The 22,154-nt window shown below is 41.4% G+C and overlaps 2 protein-coding genes across 3 annotated transcripts; one reads left to right on the forward strand and one right to left on the reverse strand.

The window, feature by feature from the left end:
• Positions 1-882: 882 nt before the first annotated feature.
• On the forward strand, positions 883-8,326 carry wbp2 (WW domain binding protein 2). Its single transcript, XM_049562711.1, has 8 exons — positions 883-1,139; positions 2,307-2,415; positions 3,632-3,767; positions 3,889-3,981; positions 4,092-4,238; positions 4,367-4,489; positions 5,857-5,933; positions 7,942-8,326. Exons 1-8 carry the CDS (start codon positions 1,081-1,083, stop codon positions 7,987-7,989), a joined length of 792 nt encoding a protein of 263 aa, XP_049418668.1. The 5' UTR covers positions 883-1,080; the 3' UTR covers positions 7,990-8,326.
• Positions 8,327-9,913: 1,587 nt separating this feature from the next.
• On the reverse strand, positions 9,914-22,108 carry trim65 (tripartite motif containing 65). 2 transcript variants are annotated; one of them, XM_049562709.1, is made up of 8 exons: positions 22,041-22,108; positions 21,075-21,526; positions 20,811-20,906; positions 19,713-19,943; positions 18,051-18,219; positions 17,879-17,968; positions 17,502-17,719; positions 9,914-13,209 (listed from the first exon to the last, which is right to left on the reverse strand). In XM_049562709.1, the coding sequence occupies exons 2-8, from the start codon at positions 21,501-21,503 to the stop codon at positions 12,901-12,903; spliced, it is 1,542 nt and encodes a 513-aa protein (XP_049418666.1). In that variant the 5' UTR covers positions 21,504-21,526; positions 22,041-22,108; the 3' UTR covers positions 9,914-12,900. The 2 variants fall into 2 exon arrangements, with proteins under 2 accessions (XP_049418666.1, XP_049418667.1); XM_049562710.1 differs by having other exon boundaries at positions 22,032-22,104.
• Between the last annotated feature and the right edge of the window lie 46 nt (positions 22,109-22,154).

Here is a 22,154-nt window from a genome sequence, read left to right on the forward strand (position 1 = left end):
CCAGAGAAAACCCACCTACATGCACACTCCGCACAGGGGGGCTCCCCCACCCAGGGGTTCGAAGCCCCCACCACAAATATTTTCTTTCTTTAGCTTTCTTTGTGGTCTTCATTGATTTGTTTGTAATTATAAATAGGCTTATGTGGAAATGTGTGTGCATTTGGCATTGTATTTTATCTTTTGCTATTTAAATGTCTGCCTTGTAAAGCATTCTGATTAGGGCTATATTACTTCATTATTATTATTATTACTATTATTAATGTTATCACAAGATATGTGTGACACATTAAACCTTCATTGCACAACATGAGACTAATAGCCTATCCTGATTTTCTATAAAACGTGGAGTTCGTTGTCACAACTAAAAGCCATGGTGTTATCTGCTGGTTAGACTCACAAGTCAGTCTTTAGACGCTTTGCGGAGATCTCTGATTGTCTGGTGGCGAGACTATCTGCTGGTTAAATTTTTACCGTTTCCCCTTAAAATCCTCACATCTCACTTACCAGAATTCTTAGTGTTACTAAATACTTCATTAGTTAGAACAGTTAATGATCTGTGATATGAATCTGACCATTAAATGTCATCATCAGCTACACAACATGTACTCTGTTAACAGAATAAACCTTCAGATCAGACAAATAAAATCAAAATCTCTCACATTCAACAAGAATTTAGAGTTCATATTAAATATTATCTTGTTTACTCAACATCTAAACCAGTCAGTTGGTAGATGAGGTCAGAGCCCTGGGACTTGCAGTCGGTGAAGAGCATCATTATTAAATCTATGATCTGACACAAATCTCTCCGGCCTGCATTGTGCGGTGATCGCCGGTGATCGATTCAGCTCAGGCCTGGCTCAGCTCGGACAAGCCTGAGTGACGTCACGTGGTGGGCGTTTCACACGGATGGCGGAAGGGCAGGTGCAGCACCAAACCGAGCAGCATTATCACAACAACCGTTATCAGAGCAGAGAGGAGAAGGCTCACCGAGACTGCAGACAGGCCTGCAGATACGCTTTCTGATAGAGGAACATTATCTTTAACCTTTTTGTCTGTCGGAGAGTCCGGAGGCCCGTCGACATGGCTCTGAACCAGAACCACTCGGAGTCCGGCGGAGTCATCATCAACAACAGTGAAAGGTAACGGTAGCAGGTGCTACAGGCTAGCTAACAGTTAGCACTTACCGTAACTACACGGACAAGTTAAACTCCGGGGAGAACGTCACAATAAAGTCATTTAAAAATAAAAAATAAAAATATGCGACAGTGCTAATTGGTTAATATAACGTTACCTAACATGCAAGAAGCACTCATATCTCTCACGTCTCATATCTAATAACGTTACACAACACCTAACTTCATCCAAATGACAAGTTTTAGCATCAGTTAGCCTATTTTACGTGAAACCCTGTTAATTCTATCAAACTGATGTTAGCGGTAGTGAGTACCGTGAAGCAGTCAGTAAGTTATACATGTCATTTTATTTTGACAGAGCCCCTCACCGTATGTCACACATAAGCCGAATTGAAGAGTGGCTCATAATCAGTGCAAAACCACACCAAATGTACACGTAAATGCTAGACGGCAAATAAAGCTGCATTAATTGTTATATAACGCCATGTTTGTTAATAGCACATTTGCGTAGCATCTTAACGGAACCGGGTCTCGGACTCGCAGCCCAAACATGGCCTTCAACCTGTTATATCATCACTGCAGTCAACCATAGCAGGCTTCACTCGTGATTACATAAATGTTTGCTCGTTTTAAACGTTATATATTTAGACAAACTTATCGAGGGGAACATGCTAATCATATTGTAACTGTAACGTAGCATTTATGCCAGTACCGTGCTGCTGCAGTGCTGACTGTCTCCACCATCTGCACCCTGGCCTGCTTTACTATGAAACGTTTTCGTTTTGTCACATACAGACCAAGTCAGCTTTCATGAATTAAACTCAGTGACACATTTTTCTAGAACATACTGGGCTGCAGTGATAAACCCTTTACAGCTAACCCAGAACCAGTAGTAAGCCTAATCCTTTTACTGTGATACTGTCTACTGGAAGCAACTGATGGGCCATGTTTAGTAACTGGACAGTTGCACAATAACCCAGTGATCTCATTTTAAGCTGCTGGTGGGGTTTGAGTCATGTTAGTAATCAAACTGAACCCAAATAAACAATGCAGACTTTCATTCTTGTACATTAAAATATGATGTAATAGAAACATAACAGAAAAATTATGTTTTATCATTGAATTGTTATTTCCTGTGACGCACTGATTGTGTTCTTGTGTTTCTGTCACCAGTGTGTTGATGAACTATGATAACGTGGAGCTGGTTTTCTGCGATGCGGACAGTCTGCCTGAGGCCTTCAAAAAGAGCAAAAAGGGTAGCATCTACCTAACTCCATACAGGGTGAGGGACATGACCCAGATGTCTTATTTGTTATTCAGCCACAGCCTCATGCTGACATCATGCTGTCACCACTGACAGCATACACACAACAAGCAGCCGAACTTTGATGCCACTAATACACAGTACTAGATAGGGCTGTGTATTGGCAAGACTGGTGATACAATACCTAACATGAAACAGGGTTATGATTCAGTATATTGCCAGCGGTTCCTGCTGTAACCAACTTCATACTGTAACACTACTTTATGTGCAATCTGAGATAAGGAATTAAAATTTATAATTATAAAAAGTGTTTAGCAGAATTCTTTAGGCAAACAAATTCAGAAATTAAAAAAGTGATACAGTGTTTTTGAGGACTGAAACAGTATCACAAGGGAAGTCACGAGAACTGATACTTCGGTGCCAGGTTGATGCCATAATTCTGAACGCATGACGTTAGTTCTTTTTCTCCACTAGCTACTGTAAGTACCATCAGTGATGCATTTTTCCAGACCTTACGGGGCAGCATGTCCACCTGCAAGTGTAGTAGTCTGCTGTTAAATGACAAAGGAAGAAGAAAACCGCCTGCCAGCACTAAAAAACATCATCACATGGAAGTGCAGTTGTAATGATTTGCAATGGTGGCGCAGCATATTTACGCTATGCTGCAAATGCCAGCAGTGTGACAAGGCACTGAGCATCTCTTTCGCACTATTTTGTGCTACACATTGAACGTTTTTTTTTTTTTGTCACACATGTACAAGTGCTGAACAACAACAAAAATGGAGGAGAAATATGTTAATATACTGCAGGCTAATATATGTTTCCTCGCCTACAAAATCTCATGAGCCCATGTAGACTAATACTTTGCGTTTGAGGCAGATAATCAAGGATTAATAATAACATTTATATTAAATTTAATTCATGTTTTTAATCAAGTTGTGTGTGTTTAAATACATGGGATTTACGGTATTGTTTTTGTTTTTTACCATGGTATTGAATCATGGAATGTGGAATTTTATTGGTATTTATTTGACTACTAAATTTCTGGTATTGTGACATGCCCAATATTACAAAATATAATAGCGTGATACACAAGTGTATTAATATTATCCTACATGCCTAGTATTAGGTTTAGCTTTCCCCAAGTTTTATAATTTAGTCGGGAAAAACTGAGACTGCTTTTTGAAGTCATGTGAGTAATGATGTGATGTTAGTTGCTGTTATTTTCTCCCAGGTGATCTTTCTGGCTAAAGGGCGGGATGCACTGCAGTCTTTCATGATGCCCTTCTACCTAATAAAGGGCTGTGAGATCAAACAGCCTGTACTGGGAGCCAATTACATCAAGGGTACTGTCAACGCAGAGCCTGGAGGTAAGTATATCTGTGTATGCCAGTGCATTTGTGGCAATTAGGTTACACTGGTGCATGATATTACAGTACATGTCTGTTAGTTTGTAATTGCATAGATTCCTACCTGTTTTATCTCTTTCAGGTGGCTGGGAGGGCAATGCTACGTTCAAGTTTGTCTTTGCTGCTGGAGGAGCTATAGAGTTTGGCCAATACATGCTGCAGGTCGCAGCTCAGGGTATGGTAACAAAGCAGCACTAACAGTGTCATAAAGTTCTTGTTTTAGTCCTGATGTTTTAGCTCCATTGTTTTTTCATCTCCTGCCTTCTCCTGCTTTGTGTGTTGCAGCGTCAAGAGGTCAGCCAGTGACTCCTGGGTTTGGTGGATGCCCCTACATGGCCAACGGGGCCTATGCTTACCCTCCTCCCCCTGCTAATGGGATGTACCCTGCTGGACCTCCACCCGGCTACTCCTACCCCAACCCTCCTCCACCAGGTAGAGGCTGTAATAATATCCAGCGTTACATTATCATCTTGATTTTGCGATACAGATTCCTTTAAGGTTTGTAAGTGTTCACTGCAGCCAGCAGGTCTAATCTGCAGCTCTGTGCTCCTGCTGCCCAGGTGGATTTTACCCCAGCCCTCCAGCGTTTGAATCCTCTGCGGCCTACATACCTCCACCTCCTTACTCTGCTTCTCTAGGCCAGCAGCCCCCACATGACCCAGACCTCCCCTCATCAGCAGCAGGTGTGTCTCTCTGGCAACAAGGCTCTGACTGATACACAAGATTATTGCTGGAGTTAGTGCATGCTACTGTGATCTCAATTGTTTGGTGTAAGGTGGTCATCAAACTCAGTCTGAGCTGTCTGAATTCAGCCTTTTTCCTGTCAATATTATCTTAAACTTTAAGTCTTAGCTCGTGGAAATACTGAAATTCAATGATGTCAACATGTCTACAACAAATGGCTGCACTCTTCCAAGCACCAAACAGGAAGCAGCAGACGAGGTAGACAGTAAAGATGGAGAAGACTCCAGGGGCCTCATTCAGAAAGCATGTTTTACAAACTCCAGGTATAACCGTGAACCCTGAGTTGACTAACCCTGAGATGGAAAACCCTGAGTTCTTGGTTTCAGAACAGCTGATCGTAGTTAGTTCAGTCAACTCTCACTATGTTCACTCTGAGTGATGGCTGTGCACGGTCAAAAAAAAAAGCCGACATCAACGGAGCTCTAATACTACAATTCACCATGGCGATAAGCTTATAAAAGGCAAAGCCTAGACTTAAATCCAATAGACGTAGAGATATTAATGCATGTATACATGCGGACTGTTCACATTCACGTAAAAAAAGAAAAGAAAAAAAAAGAGCCTGAGTCAGAGCGGGGAAAATTTTCAATAAGTTAATGCAACAAAGTTTTATTTATTGTTATGCATTCATTCATCATAAGGCCATAGCCTGCAATACATTTTAAATGTATTTGTTCAGCTTTAATCTGACAAGGACTAAACACAGGGGCCAGCAACTGAAGATGAAAAATATAGTTTAAGATTTGAAATCTATTTTTATATTAAAGACAGAGACATGATTGTAAGCTCACAATGTGATCCAGTAATAATGTGTTTGGTGATTTGCACTTGAAAAGGCATTCAGGATAGAATACAGTAGCTTTTTAATTTGGACATTTTAAATTTAGACAGTTTTAAAATTATACATCTGTTTGTTTAGTGGCCTTATTTCAGCTATTTGCCATACATTGCTATACTGTATGCCAGTATGAATTGAGTGTGACACTATTCTTAAAAAACACACTGTCAGACATTTTTCTCATGGTCTTAATCATTAGATGGAGTTTCAGTTGTCATGAAACTGACAGCTGAGCAAACTCAGTAAGTGGACCTTGCCATATTTAAAGAATTTTTGAAAGAAATTCCTTTAGCCCATTGTAACAGGTTTACAAGCTCAAGCAACAGAATAATTTCCCTCCTCCTCTGTACACCACCCTTACCTCGGGCTTGATTAGCCTCAGTCATCTCGTATATCCCAGGGATAACTCGTATAACCATGTTTAATTAATGTCTCCCTCTCTTCTCTCACTCTCTGTCTCTTTCCCAGCGGAGGCCAAAGCAGCCGAGGCAGCAGCAAGCGCCAGCTGTGCCACGCTGCCTCCTACACATGTGTACCTGCCACAGGTAAGCTGCCCTCCAACACTCTGCTACATATCTGATATTAAACTTTATCTACCAGTTTGCTGATACATTGGGCTCATACTCTGTTTTTATTACATGTCGTTTACAAGTAGACAAGAGTGCACATAGCCTATAGCCTGTGACAGCAAGAAGTCTAAGTATTTTACCTGTTAAATCTTGAGCAGCTGTTGGTTTGCCACAGCCTCTGTCTTCTTTACGATTGTAAATTGTAAGCACACCAAGACTACAGGGTGTACCTGTACAAAAACCTGGCATGACATAGCTTCGTTAGCTTTAACTACCAAATTAGTAAAATGCTTGCTGCATGAGGACATACTAAGTGTCAGGATCCCACAGTCTTCCCATATTTTCACGCTGATGCCTCACACCTTGGTGCTTAAAAGCTCTGTTTTTTGGGCAGGCAGCTTGTAAAAATGTAGCTATAGATTCTTAACCATGTTAGTACTGCATTCCCACAACACAAAGCAGCTTTTGGGCATTTTTGTGTTGTTTGCCAGCAGACGCAAATGACAAGGAGCCACTGCTGTGCAATACAATGTCAGTGGGGAGTGATGAATTGTTTGTCCATCTAGCGGGGGCGGGACTTAAATGCGCACTCTGTCTCTCTAACATGATGAGAAACTTTTTGATTTTCTTTGTTAGTAGCAGAGAACGCAGGATTACTGTAGTCAACATTGACAAAAAGAGAAAGCAAGAAAGTGCAGCTGCCGTTTAACTGGTACACAAAGTACCGGTGTACAGATAGTGCGGAAAACGAGTATGAAACCATTTCAAATATCACAATTGATGTATATCAATTAGAGCAGCAAGTAACAGTTGTTTTCATTGTAGGTTAATCTCTCAGTATTTTTTCAATTAAACAATAAGTTGTTTGGTTCATTAAAGGTCAGAAAATGGTGAAAAATGTCAATCAGTGTTTCCCAAAGCCCAAGATGATGTCCTCAAGTGTCTTGTTTTGTCCACAGCCCAAAGATTCAATTAAGGAGTAAAGAAACCAGAAAATAATCACATTTAAGAAGCTTGAATCAGAGAATTTTGATGATTTAAAAATTACTCAAACCAATTAATCGGTTATCAAATCAGATAACGTAATAGTTGACAACTAACCCATTAATTGTAGCAGCTCTGGTACCGGGTTCCCGTGGTCATGGAAAATCTGGAAAGGTCATGGAATGCCATAATCACATTTTCCAGGCCTGGAAAAGTCATGAAATTCCAAGTTATTTAAAGTTTTGCACAAGTCATGGAATTTTGTTGTGTGTAATGAATTCTTCCATGGATAACCTTCCATGAACGTAACATAACAGCGAATTTATTTCGATGTAATGTATCTCTAATATGTGGCGCTGTGTGAACCATTACTTACGTGGCTTTGTTTACCATTACGTACATTTCTCCATTTTAGCTAGCTAGCTTAAATTATGAAAAAATTAAAAAAAGCCAGTCAAGTGGAGCAAGAAAAAGAATTGCAATGGGTCCTTGAAAAGCCATGGAAAGGTTTTGAAATTGTGTCCATGAAAATGTGTGGGAACCCTGCTAGTATAGATTAATCGATATTTCTGACAATACTACTTTGTGATGTCCCGCGAAAATAAAGGCTTGATTTACAGCACCAAGGAAGTGCATCGACCATTGCGAAACCAAATCAGCTATCCCCAGTTACCAAAGAGTCTCACTGTAGGTTCTTTGTTGTTACTATCCCAATAGTGGAAATGGTGGATAGTGGAACAACCGAGGTAACTGTGGACAACAAAATTCAAAGTGTCCTGTGTTGTCGGCAGTTGCTAGCCTCTAAGTAAAACGAAAAGAGATTCGATTGTCTTTGTGACAGTAATGAAACAATAATACGACTTGGAAATGCTAAGGCGGGAGGCTGACAAGTTGTGTTTTCAATTTTAACATGCTCTGTGTAAAAAAAAAAAAAAAAACAACACTAATTGATTACTGTACAGTGCCGTTGTCTTAAACTGTAACTCTCCTCTCTCCACAGGACAAGCCTCCACCCTACTCCCCTCCAGAGGACAAGAAAAACCAGTAGACCTGCTTGATCTCAACTTCATTCCTCTCCGTCTCCTGTTATCTCTATCCTACTGGATCACCTCGTTTCTCATTCCATTAACACAGGAACATCAGGAAGGCCAAAGTTTTCCTTTTTAAAACGACTTCCTATTTCTCATCGTCCCAGTTGCCTTCCAACTCATCCCTAACCTCCTTTTTTCCCCCATTCCATTGCTTTCCCACCTCAGCCTTTACCTCTGACATTCCTTTTAATGATTCATATATTGTAATTGGCTTCTCTTCAAAAGCACCTTGATGGAAATTAGAAGTGTTGGTAGCAATCTTTGAGAGAAATGAGAAGATTGTTGAGGCAGAAGTTGTCAGGATTTGGGGCTTTTTTTTCAATGTAGTTGACAAAAAAATATTCTAACCTGACTAGCTACTTTAGCATACATTGCCTTGCAGGTGACCCAAGAATCATACCGCCACCCTAAACTCTAGATTCAGCTATGTTGTTACACTCAATCCTAATTTTCTACGACTGTCTATTAAACTAGACTGAATCTAATAATAATTACTTTGCTAGTCTATTGAAAGGCGAGCTGAATGCAGTATTTTATTTTTCTATTATTTGTGTGTACAGGCTTTTAATATGTAGACTTTTCAAAATGAGATATTTTCTCAAGAACACTAACCTAGAGAAAACCTAGCTTTTGTAAAGAGGAGCAGATCGCAGTGTGGGTCTGGTCTGCTTCGACATGTTTTAGCGGATGAGAAGACCACAAAGATTAGAGCAGTGTCGAGCCCCCGCAGCGAATCCCTGATCCCGGATTACAGCAGAGAGCGAGGGCGACCAGGGCCTGGAGGGACGGACTGCCAGGAGGGATTATCTTCATAATGTGCAAGAGCAGAGCAGTCACCCAGTGATGTCACTTCCTGTTTTGTCATGCCTCCGAACATTCGAGAAAACAAATGGTCAGACTCACCGCCATCCTGCTTCACTTTCCATTCCTCTAATGTCCATTTTAAACATGACAGAAACAAAAGAGCATTAGAGGATTTTCTCACTGTTTCTACTTTCTGTGGTTGTGATCTTAACTCTCTAGTTTGAGGTCAGTCTTAAAATCTGATCTGAGCACCTCAGTATCTGAGCCTCGACTCTTCCTTCCTCTGTAGTCACTTATCTATATACTGTATCTGTGGCACATCCGTGGCTGATTCTTTGCACTTTCAGAATGCTATGCATCGGGCTCCTGTTCGCTCTGTCATGGCTGTGTGTATAATATTAATAATAATAAAGCTCTGTATGTATTTCAAACTAATTTATTGAATAATTCATGTAAAATGGCTCAAGTAAGAAAAACAAAGCATGATCTCAACTGATGCATGTATGCATTGGATTGGATTTTATTAAATGGAGCTTGATTGGTGTGAAACGGAAATGTCTCTGTATTTATTTCTACACCGAGCGTCGCTATATCACAATGATGGGTATTCCACTTCGAACACAGCATAGTGCATTAGCATATTTAACATGAACATATTCCAGAGTCAGCAGGAGGGGTTATATTTTTATGTCATTGGGCTGGAACAGTCTGGAAATGTGCTTTTCCCTTCTCAGAGTCAAGTGGTCTGCATCTGCATGTCCAGACAGCTTGTGCAAATCCACAGCAGTTTCCCAAAGACCGATGCATGATGTCCTGAGCCTCGAGTACCTCAACATTCCAAAGGTCACAGCTACGCCCTCTAAGTGCTCATGATTTTTATTTTATTTTTTTTTAAAAAGGCTAAAAGCCTGTTAAAAACATCTGTACAGTACAGCAGATCCCATCACAACACTGTCAGCATCACAGGTTAGAGACTGTACAGGCAGCGCCATTTGTGCATTTATTCAAAGATCCCAAGACGATAAAAATGTTTTCAGTAGTAATGTACAGCCCATGATTTGGTTTCGCCCACATCACTTATTATACACCAGGGGGACAATGTCTGATGAAATGAGTTCTATTCAGTACACCCTGCAGTGGCTTATTGTTCTGTACGCACCGTTTTGTCAACTGGCTCACATCCTTCTGTGGACTGAATCCCACCCAGAGACAAAAAAAGAGTTCAGGTATTAAAAAAAAGTTGATGCACGCATAAATATAACTTTTAGCTGTTCTATGTCTCTTGAGGCCTGTACTTGGACTTAAAATGTTCAAAATTCAAGTGTAACCAGGAGCATTATCAGATTTTCATATAGCTTGGGAGATATGTTGAGTTTTCGCCAATCTCTGAACCCATCAGCGAGACGACATTAAGTTCCAGGGGGGCAATATTTCGGGAGATCCGGTGTAGCAAGTGGATAACAGGGAATTTCATCTAATCTCTGTAGAGTGCTACAGGGATGACCTTTTTTTTTGTAGACCGATGCGAAAGTTAGCGTCACCCTGGTTCCCTTGACAAAAAGCTCATAGGATTTTTCTATAGGATTTTAGATTACTGCAGACAATAACCTCTGTGGCAAACAAAAGTTTTGTTCAGCAAGATTATCCACAGAAATGAACATCACTTTTATATCTGAAGTGTAAATTCAATCGCCAGAAGTTAAAAGCTAATGTTAGACAAAAGCAAACTACACCACAGTTGCATGACTTGGATGTCACCACCACAAGGATAGAATTCGGTGTGATGGCGTTCTGCTGTCTCATTTAGCCACATCTTGGCAACCGCCTTTTTTTTAAGACTCATTAAAGCTTCAGAATTTACTAATTGGGAATTCACTGAATTTTTTTTTGTTGGTAACAAAGAACAAAAGTCTCTTTAGCTTGTGTAACAGACCTTATTTCAGGCATCTAACCAAAAACCTACTGGAAAACCCACTGACTTTGAGACAAGGGAACCGAGGTGCTAAAATGCTAATTCATGTCCAGGTTTTAGGGCTGATCCCTGCACCACTCTATAAACAGACATCTGTATATGAATACAGTTTGTACTCGTACTCGTCGTCTTCCACTTATCTGGGCCCGGGTCGCAGCCTCAGCAAAGAAGCCCAGACAGTCTTCTCCCCAGCCAGTTCTGTCAGCTCTTCTGAGGGAACCCAGAGGCGTTCCCAGGCCAGCCGGGCAATGTAATCCCTCCTGCGTGTCCTGGGGTGGCCCTGCGGTCTCCTCCCAGTTGGACATGCCCGAAACACCTCCAAAGGGAAGCATCCGGAAGGCATCCTTACCAGATGCCCGAACCACCTCAACTGGCTCCTCTCGATGTGGAGGAGCAGCGGCTCTACTCCGAGTCCCTCCCGGATGTCCGAGCTCCTCACCCTGTCTCTCGTTCTTTCGGTCACTACCCAGAGCTCGTGACCATAGGTGAGGGTTGGGATGTAATTTAACACACACACAAAAAAAAAAGCTAACTTGTCATCACACAATAGCCGATGGGTTCTGAGATTGCATTTCAAACCTTTTATGTGCTACTTTAATGTGATTGGTCTATACTACAGGCTACAAACAGACTACACTTCCAGTAGCAATTTTGTCCCATTGTTGCCACAGATTCTGCATAAATAGGAAGATACCTGTTCGTAAAGATTATGTTATAGCAATTCCTCAACAAATGGCTTCTCGTTATTGCAGAAATGTTTTGTCTTTCTAACACTTTGCTTCACCCATGTCGAGCTCCACATTAGAGGAACCACACTGGCTGAAGAAAAGTAGAGGCTCTGTTCCCATAAGAAAAAAGGCTTATTCACTTTCTTGTCAAGACTTTGAAGATCGATGCATCTCCATGTTTGTACGTCTACTATAAGGCTACAGCTGCCAAAAGGTTGGCTTCAAATAAAGACTTCATAACAGCCTGGTTGTCCAAATGGAACTACGCTCACCAGCCAGCACCTCACTGAATAACACATACCATCTTGTTTTTTGTTTTTTTTTAAGTCCATGGAATAACCAACTTGAAAAAATGACCACTTAAGGTTATGCGTTGGACTATGTCTTCGACTTTTCCAGGGGACATGTTGATTAGTGAGCTTCAGAATACCGGGATGCAGATTCTGTTACATTGGAGCAGGCTATCTGTTTCCATGTCTCCAGTCTTTCCGCTAAGCTAGGCTAACAGGCTGCTAGCTGCAGCTTCTTATTCACCACACAGACATGAGAGTGGTATTGATCTGCTCTTCTAACTCTCAGCAAAAAAGCAAATAAGCAGATCTCCCAAAAAATTCTGAACCATTTCTTCAAAGCAGACTACAGTCAGGGGCAGTAAAAGTCTGACATGTGCAACATAAGTTGGCGGAAAACACTGTCACCAGCCAAATGGCACTTACTTAACACTTCGGGTTCAATCAAATAATGCAGGAGTATTCAGTTTAGTTGTAGTTGTAGCACTCTCAAAGCAACACAGTGGATAAACTAACCACTGTGTTCATCTGTTCATCTGATACCCTTTATAATGTCTTATTTGCCTGTGAGCCCATTCACCTGTTATAAATGTGTACTGCCTTGCAGCAGAACAAGGGAACTCAATGTTATGTTGTGAAAGTACAATAATCTGACACACTGAGTTGTGTAGATTGATCTTTTCCTACCTAAAAGCCGTAACAATCTAAAATTGAGGGTTATTTCACACATACTTTGAAGGAAAAAACAAACAAACCAGAATGAAGTAGTGCTGTCCTTAAACTAGAACCTTTAGGACCAGAGTTTGTGACTGTTACCTTAGCTGTTATTGTCATGTGGTAAGTAATAACGTGAATCAACCAAAGCCAGGTGGTCAGTTTCGGGGGAGTAGGCTCATTACAGTAAGTTCTACTGCTTCAAATGTAGGAAGGCAGTCGTTGCAAAGAGAAAAAAGAAAGATTTAAAAACCTCTAAAATGGTTAAGGAGGATCGTCTATGTTGAGTCAGCTAGTGCCCATGTTTGATAGTGCTTCTTGTTACTGAGCTCCCTTCTTCACGTCTCTTTATGAGTCAGCTCATGTGGAGCAGAGAGTGATGCTGACCCCCTCTCCTATCCAGCAGGCAGGGAACAGCTCCTGGCTGAAGGCACAGTGGAAGGCATGGAGCCTGGTCTGCCCATCTCCGTAATAGGTGAGCGTCCCCGCCTCGTAGTCCAGCAGCATGCCGATGCGACTGTGCTGGGAGTGACCGGCCAGGGTCTCCCGTCGGCCATTGTGCCAGGCGCTGAGCTGATGCTCGTCCAGCTGCAGGCTCCAGGACAGTTCGTTCATACCCACCATGCACCTCTTGCCCTTTTCCTTCCTGGGGATGGTGTCGTAGGTTACCTGATAAAGAAGTGAGGAGAGGATATGGGTAAATTGTGCGCAGCATGAAGTGAACAGACTGACGTGGACTCTGACTGTCAGCATTAACAGATCAAAGTCCTCACGGTGGTGGCACAAGAAGAAAAGGCTACATACGTTCAGACTGCGGGCAAATCAGATTTAATTCTCAGGGGCCTCATTTATAAAGCTTGCTTACGTACAAAACTTGAAACGCCACTTCCCACGCAAAGGTTGTGATTTATAAAAATAAACTTGGCGGGAGAATGTGCGCACCTGTAAACAAACTCTGAGTCATGCGTGCGCACATTTTGGAAGACACTGGGAAGTGGCGACGCAGACGGCGAGGTGGAGAAGTGGAGTCAGATTTTTATTGATGTCTCACACAAATTTAATGTCACGCTATATCCACCTTAGTGAAATTAAATCCAGCAGCCTTATTTTGCGCTTGGAGTGAGTGATAATTGTTTCATAAAAACGTTGTAAAATCCAACTCAAATCCTGAATTGAAATTCTTTCTAAATATGTATTTAATCCGCACTGCCTCTAATGTCTCATTGTCCACTCTGTGAGCGCAGGAGGGGGAGAGGATGGCGCAACTGCATATTTATTAAGCTAAATATTTCCAGTACATTCATCATGTCTCGAAATACAGCCATTAAGCACAACCGTTACACTCATTTCATCAGCCCTACTTAGACATGTGCTGTTCATGACAAAACCGGCATGAAGAAATGTGTTTGCCTATTACACTTTCACCTTTGAATTGTATTTCAAATTACACGTTGTATTTTGGGACCGGGATACCACTGGTTCATGCTGTAATTCAGGCCGGGTGTCTGATCAGACTAATTGCCATAAACATATAAATACTGCAGTGACCCTTGTGCGTAATTGCGCAAGATGGCACTGGCACATACTCCTTTTTGCCTCCACCTTTAATAAATGTGATTCTTTATGTCGCACATCACTGTCAAACATCCTCAAATTTAAAAGCAACACATTAACTACATGTTGGTAAAGGAGTAGAAATATTTGGTCTACCTTTAGATCAGACCACTTTTTTTTTTTTGTTCTGTCACTGTCCGTGCAGTGCCACAGACACAGCTGACAGCATCAGCAGTGCTGATGTGTTGCCACTTTCTTTTATTAGTGATCCCGCTGCTGTGGCCACCAAATAAAATCTTTCTTCAGTCCTCCACCTCCCGTTAAAGGGTCTCTAGCTCAGTGTGCAATTAGTCTGATCAGACACCCGGCCTGAATTACAGCATGAACCAGTGGTATCCCTGTCCCAAAATACAACGTGTAATTTGAAATACAATTCAAAGATGAAAGTGTAATAGGCGAACACGTTTCTTCATGCCGGTTTTGTCATGAACAACACATGTCTAAGTAGGGCTGTGCTTAATGGCTGTATTTTGAAGACATGATAAATGCACTGGAAATATTCAGCTAAATAAATAAATATATTCCATGCAGTCGCACTGTCCTCTCCCCCTCCTGCGCTCAGAGTGGACAATGAGACATTAGAGGCAGTGCGGATTAAATACGTATTTAGAAAGAATTTCAATTCAGGATTTGAGTTGGATTTTACAACGTTTTTATGAAACAATTATCACTCACTCCAAGCGCAAAATAAGGCTGCTGGATTTAATTTCAGTGATAACGTGGATCTAAGGTGGATATAGCGTGACATTAAATTTGTGTGAGACATCAGTAAAAATCTGACTCCACTTCTTCACCTCGCCGTCTGCGTTGCCACTTCCCAGTGTCTTCCAAAATGTGAGCACACATGACTCAGAGTTTGCTTACAGGTGTGCACATTCTCCCGCCAAGTTTATTTTTATAAATCACAACCTTTGCGTGGGAAGTGGCGTACGCCACTTTCAAGCCCCGTTTTGTGTGTAAGGAAGCTGTATAAATGAGGCCCCAGATCTTTAAGATAGACTGTGTGCAGTTTAATTTGCAAGTGACTAGACTGGATTTGTATGTCCAGACATCATCAACCTATTTGCATGGGTTGCTGGGGTAACGACATAGGCGTCATCATAGCTAAGCTAGTGTTGTGGCTTTCCAGTGCAAAAGCATGATTATTGGAGGTCTGTTTTGCCCTTCAAACAATTGCATTCTAGAAACGCGGTGCAGAACTCTGTCTCACCAGACCAACTCAGCAATGGAGGAGGCTGGTATCAGGGTTACTACAGCTTAAGGCAAAACTGCAAGACTTTTTAAAGACTTTTTGTTGCTGCTCAGAATGAAATGTAGGACCAAAAAGAACAGAACTAGGAAATACCTGGTGTTTGCTAATGGGTTGGTTCTGTTATCTTGATGCAAGAGGCATTCAGTAAATTATTTTTAAACTAGAATTAACATCTCGCAGCTGTATGTCTTCACACATATCTTGCAGCACAGAAGATCTTTACAATCACAGTTTCAAGTTGGACAGATCTGTGTCACCATTTAAGTATCTGACCAAATGTCTCCCCTTCTGTTCCTGATTTATGGCGTTGAGTAATGGCCAGAAAAGGATTTTTGGCCAAACATTATGATGTCACAGTGAAGTTGACTTTTGATCTGTTCGGTATAAAATTTCATCACTTAATCATTATATCCTGTTAGACATTTGTGGGAAAATTTGTCATAGTTAGTGTCTGAATTCTTGATTATGGTCAAAAACAGGTTTTATGAGGTCACGTGACTTTAAACTTTCGACCACAAAATTCTAATCAGTTCACTCTTGAGTCCTTGTGGATGTTTGTACCAAATTTGAGGAAACTCTCTCAAGGTCTTCTTGAGATATTGCATTCACGAGAATGAGATGGATGCAAGGTCACAGTGACCTTGACCTTTAACCAAACAAAATCTAGTCAGTTCATTGTTGATTCAAAATTTTCTCAATCTGTTCTTGAGATAGACAGACGCATGTATGGACGGACTGATAACCTGAAGACATAAGAATAGATGTTACCAGTTGTTTTGAGATTTTACGATGCAATGTCAGAAAAAACAAAAAAATGAACGTCTTAACATTTTTAAGACTTCTGAAAGACTAAGACATTTTAATACTAATTAAGGCCTTATTTTTAGATCAATGAATCCAATGCCTTTTGAGTATTTTTTAAGGATCTGCAGGAACCCTGTGGTATATATTCTGCTCCGTTTTTCCATCACTCTGGGTTTGATGTAGTTGTCGTGTCATGTTGCGAGGGATGCAAAAGACCCTTTGCAATCCAATTTGAGCATCCAGACTGAGACACATCTATAGAAATCTAATTGGAATTACATTTTAAACCACCTCCAAATGTGGTCTGGATCTGATTTGCAAAAACTGCATTTCATCGTTTTGTTTTGTTTTTTTTGTCCAGACTTTCTAAAATCAATCTGGATATACCAAAAAACAGATTTAAGTAATTTCTCTGGGGACCATGAATGTCTGTCATAGCAGTCTTTCCAGTAGTTGTTGAGATATTTCAGTCCGGACAAAGTGGTGAATTAATAGACTGACCCTGCCATCAATACAGCCCAGAATTAATCAAGAAAATGTGATGGCTGAGTCATCCATATTTACCACCTACTGTAGGTGGTGCCATGTGCAAGTATAATCTGTGTTTGGCAGGTTTGAGTGTGACAGGTAAGGGTCCCCTGCAAAAGGCTTTTTTGTAACTGTATTGTTTAAGTGCCTCAGTTGTAAACAGGGATGTGTGCGATTCTTCAGCTTGTCGATTAAGTGTTGCTACCATCACGAGTCTGCACCAGGAATACTAGTCAGTTAATATTGAGATTCCCAGAGGAAAGAAAGACAAATTTGGGTCATAAACTGATTGATCTCTATCTCTCTTTCTCTTTCACACACAAACATACCCTCTAAAACTCATGTGCGTGCCTACACAAATAGTACAAGTCTGCAGCTGTCTGTGGACGTTCAGCATAGAGTATGTCCAAACCTCACACACACTCTGGCCGGCTTGATGTCATTAGTTTGGCAGAAAATCTAGAGAAACCTGGACGAATGTGTGTGTCAACTTTGTGCACACTCATGCATTAGAGAGCTACTGCTTGAGTGTGTGTTCTTTAAAGGAAATGACTCAGGACGTTTAAAATCTTCAAAGTTTGTTAGACTTTATCCCTTTCAAGTCTCAGAGACCATCAGCCAGTGAAATCAAAGCTGCTTGCTCCAACTCAAGCAAGTAATAAGATGTTCACTATAACAGTTGGGTAACTTTCCTGAATATCTGAACATTAACGAACCACTCACAGAAGAACAGTGTATAAACACAACATGCACGGTTCTTTACCCCAAGGTAGGCCCAGGGCTTGGACACCTCCAGCTCCCAGTAGTGCTGTCCGTGGGTGAAGCCCTGAAAGCAGAGCACCTGCCAGGTGTGATCAAAGCGGGCTTCGTGGGCTGGGACGGGGCGTGGCCCAGAGGTGAGGTGCTCCGCCCTACGGTTCTCCTGGGACAGAAACAGGTGGCCGTTGGCTGTGCGAGGGTCAAAGGTCAGAGAGCATCTGTCTGTAATGAGGAAGAAAGGAATCAGTTTGAAGCAGGAACAAATCCACTGTTAACATGTGTCTGTGCCTGTTTCTCTTTCTGTGGTCACAGAAACAATAAGGCACTGTGTGACCTTTGCTGTCCCCAAAAATGCAGTCTGAAATGTTACATAGGACTTACAAGCACTGAGGCCTTCCTTCCCACCAGGGTGGCATGGAGCAGCTGGACTGGGAACCACAGCTAGGACTGGCCTCTTATCCTGAGGGGAACCTGGGGACCAATGATAAGCTTGAGAATACAGAGCAAACGCTGGGGAGTAAACTGCTGGCACATGAAGCCCAAGGCATATTACCATCCTTGTCCGGACCCACAGCGGTGCTCACAGCTTTCTCCAAGTCCTCAGACACCAGCTTGGAGACTCGCGACAGGACATCTGTGACGCTGTTTAATCGATCTTGAAGGTTTGATGTTACATCTGTGGGAATATCTTTGAAACGTGGAACTTCTATGACCAGTGATTCCTGTGAAGAGGTGTGAATTAGAAAGACGACCATGATGATCTGGCAGTTGATAATATTCCTCTCACCTCATGATTGCAGACGGAATATATCTTATTTCTGTTGCAATACAGCCATAGTGTTACATTACAGTGTTTAAATTTAAAGAGTATGATCAGTATTTTCCAACATAGACCCTATTTTCCCATGTTTGGGTCTAAGTGACTCATGATAACTATAACTTTCTAAGGTGGTCGCAAAACAGGCTGCGATGCAACTCATGTCAATTATGCACTGTCGATTTGTGTCAACTAAAAGTGCTTGTTTTGCCACTGACAGGATTGTTATTTTAAGTACCTGACAGTATTATGGAAAGGATCCCAACAGAGATAGACCTTTTTATTATAGAAGAAGATCTTTTTGGTTTAACCAGAACCTGCCCTGAAATTGCCATTGCCAAACCCAACAGACTCCATTTAAATAGGCAATAATTTTAGTGTGTAGAGCCAGCATATTTTCACATCTAAAGGTTTATTTCGACCAAACCAGAGTTGGTGAACAGTGGAAAGATGAGCCAAGATGATTTACGTGAGTTTTACTTAGTTATTTTTTTTCGAATTTGAATGAGGTGTGTTTTACAAAGACAAAATGACTGATTAATTAAATGAAGTCTGAAGGGTTTGACGATAGTGATTTGGGGGTTGTTTCTGGTTAAACAAAAAGGATCCTACTCTTTAACAAAAAGGTCTATCTCTGTGGGGATCCTTTCCATAATGTTGTCAGACACTTATAATAATAATCTGAGCCTGACAGAAGGAAAAACAGGCAATTTTAGTGGACGTACATTGACAGTGCATGTCTCAAGTGACTGCATTGCAGCCCTTTTCCCCAATACTGGACCAACCTCAGAAATTGCTGGTTCCAATTAGTCACAGATATCCCTTCTCAACAAAATTAGCTCTGCTTCTTGAACCGTTTCCTTTCTTGGAACCTTGGAGCTATCTAGCCAACCCATCGCATTTCCACCACTTTTGCGCGTAACCACTGTAATCAAGGATGCGTCATCAATGAAGATGGTTGCACAATGCACAATAGAAGTAGACAGCGGTAGGTAAATTGTAGATTACATTGATTACCTGCAAACTTTTATTCTGTTATGACAAATATTTGTTTTTACCTAAACCTACAAGCATGAATCAAATCTGATCACTGCACGCCCTTTTTTTTTGGTCTGACCATTTCTAACTTGACTTCTCACTTGACTTCACTGATGTTATCACAGTTCACACTTCAAAACCTGCAGTTTTTTGGTTCCGCCTGAAAATCAACTTTTTGGTTTCTCTACCAGTTTTATTTTTGGTTCAAATGCTTTTAACGGTACAAAAGTAGGTACAGGAACCAGAACAGAGTAGGATCCATGTTGGTGGAGAAGGGGTATTAGACAGAAAAACATGGGTGAATACGGTCCAGGTTGAAAGATACCATATGAATAATAGTGTAAAGACAGGGGTACAAACCTTGATGAGCTCTGTATCAGGGAGGTTATGTACAGCTGCTATCTGTTCCTGGGTCTCTCTGAGTTTCTGGGAACGCTCCTTGAGTTCAGCTAGTCGTGCCTCCGCCTCAGTGATAGCACCTTCTTTCTGCTCCTCGATAAAGAGCTCTGTAGCCTCCTGCTTCTCAGCAAGTATCTTTATCAAGGAGGAGAACTTGGCATTGACCCAGTTGGAAGTCTGCTGAAGGGTCACCTGTTGATGGAAAATGTAGAATTTGGGAACACATGGTAAATAGTGTCCAGTCCTATTTTTCATTTTATTCCTGGCCTTTTGATTTATCTGCGATAATATTAAGCTTTAGCTGCAGCTTTGTTAGTTAAGACCTGAACAATTCTTATTGCATTTACTTGTGGTTGTACTAGGGGAATGATCAAGTGCCTGATTTCTGTTAAAACTGGCTTTAACTGTGAGACAGCTGCAGGAAGTGGTGAGTTGTGCCAATGTGGCTAGTCAAGAAGAGATAACACTGCTTGAAGTACAAAGTCTTAAAGGGACAGTTCACCCTAATATCAAAAATACATTTTTTCCTCTTAGCTGTAGTGTTGTTTATCAATCGAGATTGTTTTGTTGTGGGTTGCCAAGTGTTGGAGATATTGGCTGTAGAGATGTCTGCTTTCTCTTCAGTATAATGGAACAAGATGGCACTCGGCTTGTGGTGCGGTGATACGGTGGATTGGTGGGTGTAGTTTGGTAGACAGAAAATAGTTCCTACATGAAACTGCTCACAACAAGATCTGTGAAGTAACTTGAGTAACCAGGTCATGATTTCTGGAAAGAGGAATTACTGTTGAGTTTTTCAAATGTATTTTTGGTGCTTTGAGCGCCACAAGCTGAGAGCCACCTAGTTTCATTATTTCTGAGAGAAGGCAGACATCTCCAATGCTCTGCAACTCACACCAAAACATTCTAGATTGATTGGGATCACTCTGAAACAATGGTTGACTCCAATAAATCTGATCTAAAATATGGCAATATTGAAAAAAGCCAGTGTGCCTGAAGCATAGTGAAGCATTTAGCCCACTTTAAAAAAGGGAAAATTATATTATATAAATATTTTACCTTAGCTTGATTGATATTCTCAGCCAACTCATTTATACTTTTCTGCGTCTCTTCCGTGAGTTTCCCCACCTCCTTGCTCTTCCTTTCCAGCAGCAGCTGTAAAGAATACACCTCAAATTGAGCTACACAATCACAATCACAGTCGCCTTTGTTGATGGAGTAGTAAGTAAGTAAGTAAGTAAGTAAGTAAGTAAGTGGGCAGTGGAATGACAATCTATGTTACAATACCAGCTAAGCAACAATGGTGGCATTGTGTTGTCATACCTCTTGATTCTCCCTTTCTGTCTCCAACAAGACCTTGTCGTGGTTCGTGCATTCACAGATGCCACACTCGTAGCACACAGACATTTTGTCCTGCCTGCAGTAATAAACCAGAGGCTTTTTATGGCGATCACACAGCAGCATGGCTCTTGCCCCTTCGCCTCCCCTCATGAGCGCCTCTCTACAGGAGGGGCCGGTGCTGTTTGCAGCCTCGGTCAAGACCGACAGGGACACATTACGCTTGAGAATGGGCCTGGACTCAAACTCCTCTTTGCAGAATGGGCAATGAGGTCCGATGTCAGACTTGCTCTTGGTGTCCCAGTGAGTGGTGATGCATTTTTGACAGAAGGTGTGACCGCAGGGGATGGTTACAGGGATCCGGAAACGCTCCAGGCATATGGCGCAGATCAGGTTTGGATTCTGAGACTCCATCTCTGAAGGAAGAGAAGACACCTCTGTGGAAAAAAAGGAGAAAAAAGGCAGAGGTCAGTCATGATGTGAGAGAACTCGAACATATCAGTGTATCATATCTGTAACACACCATGACATTAATGTAACTTCACTGCTTAACTTCTGTCATTAAGAGTGTAATGTCACATTTTAAGCCCTTTATATAAACAGAGTCTCAAAAGGGCAGAAAAAACTCATTGAAAAATGGCCCCAGTTTTTCGTTACTGACAAAATTAGACTGTGCAACATCAAAGCCGAGGTTCTAGCAGCAATACAAGGCTCAACCCAAATGATAACGTTGGCTACCACACAATAACTTAGCCAAGTGGAAGGAAAAGCTAACGTTAGCTCATGTTAGCCTGGAACCAAGTCAGCTCACGTTAGCTAGGACTCTTGTGGACCAATAATAGTCAAAATATTAAAACAGTCTGGTGATATAACTATAAATTAGCGCACACTTCTACACTCAACGCTGTGTATAACACAATATGACACAGTGATAAATCTTACCACTCTTACAGATACATTCGTGCACAGCATCTGTGTTAATACTGAATATCGTCAGATGTAGCTTCCCTGATGACGACAGACGCAAAAATGACGCATTCGCGTGCTGTCGGGAAAAAACGTTTG

The sequence above is a fragment of the Epinephelus fuscoguttatus genome, linkage group LG20 (genome assembly GCF_011397635.1).
Source record: "Epinephelus fuscoguttatus linkage group LG20, E.fuscoguttatus.final_Chr_v1".
Classification (NCBI taxonomy): Eukaryota; Metazoa; Chordata; class Actinopteri; order Perciformes; family Serranidae; genus Epinephelus; species Epinephelus fuscoguttatus.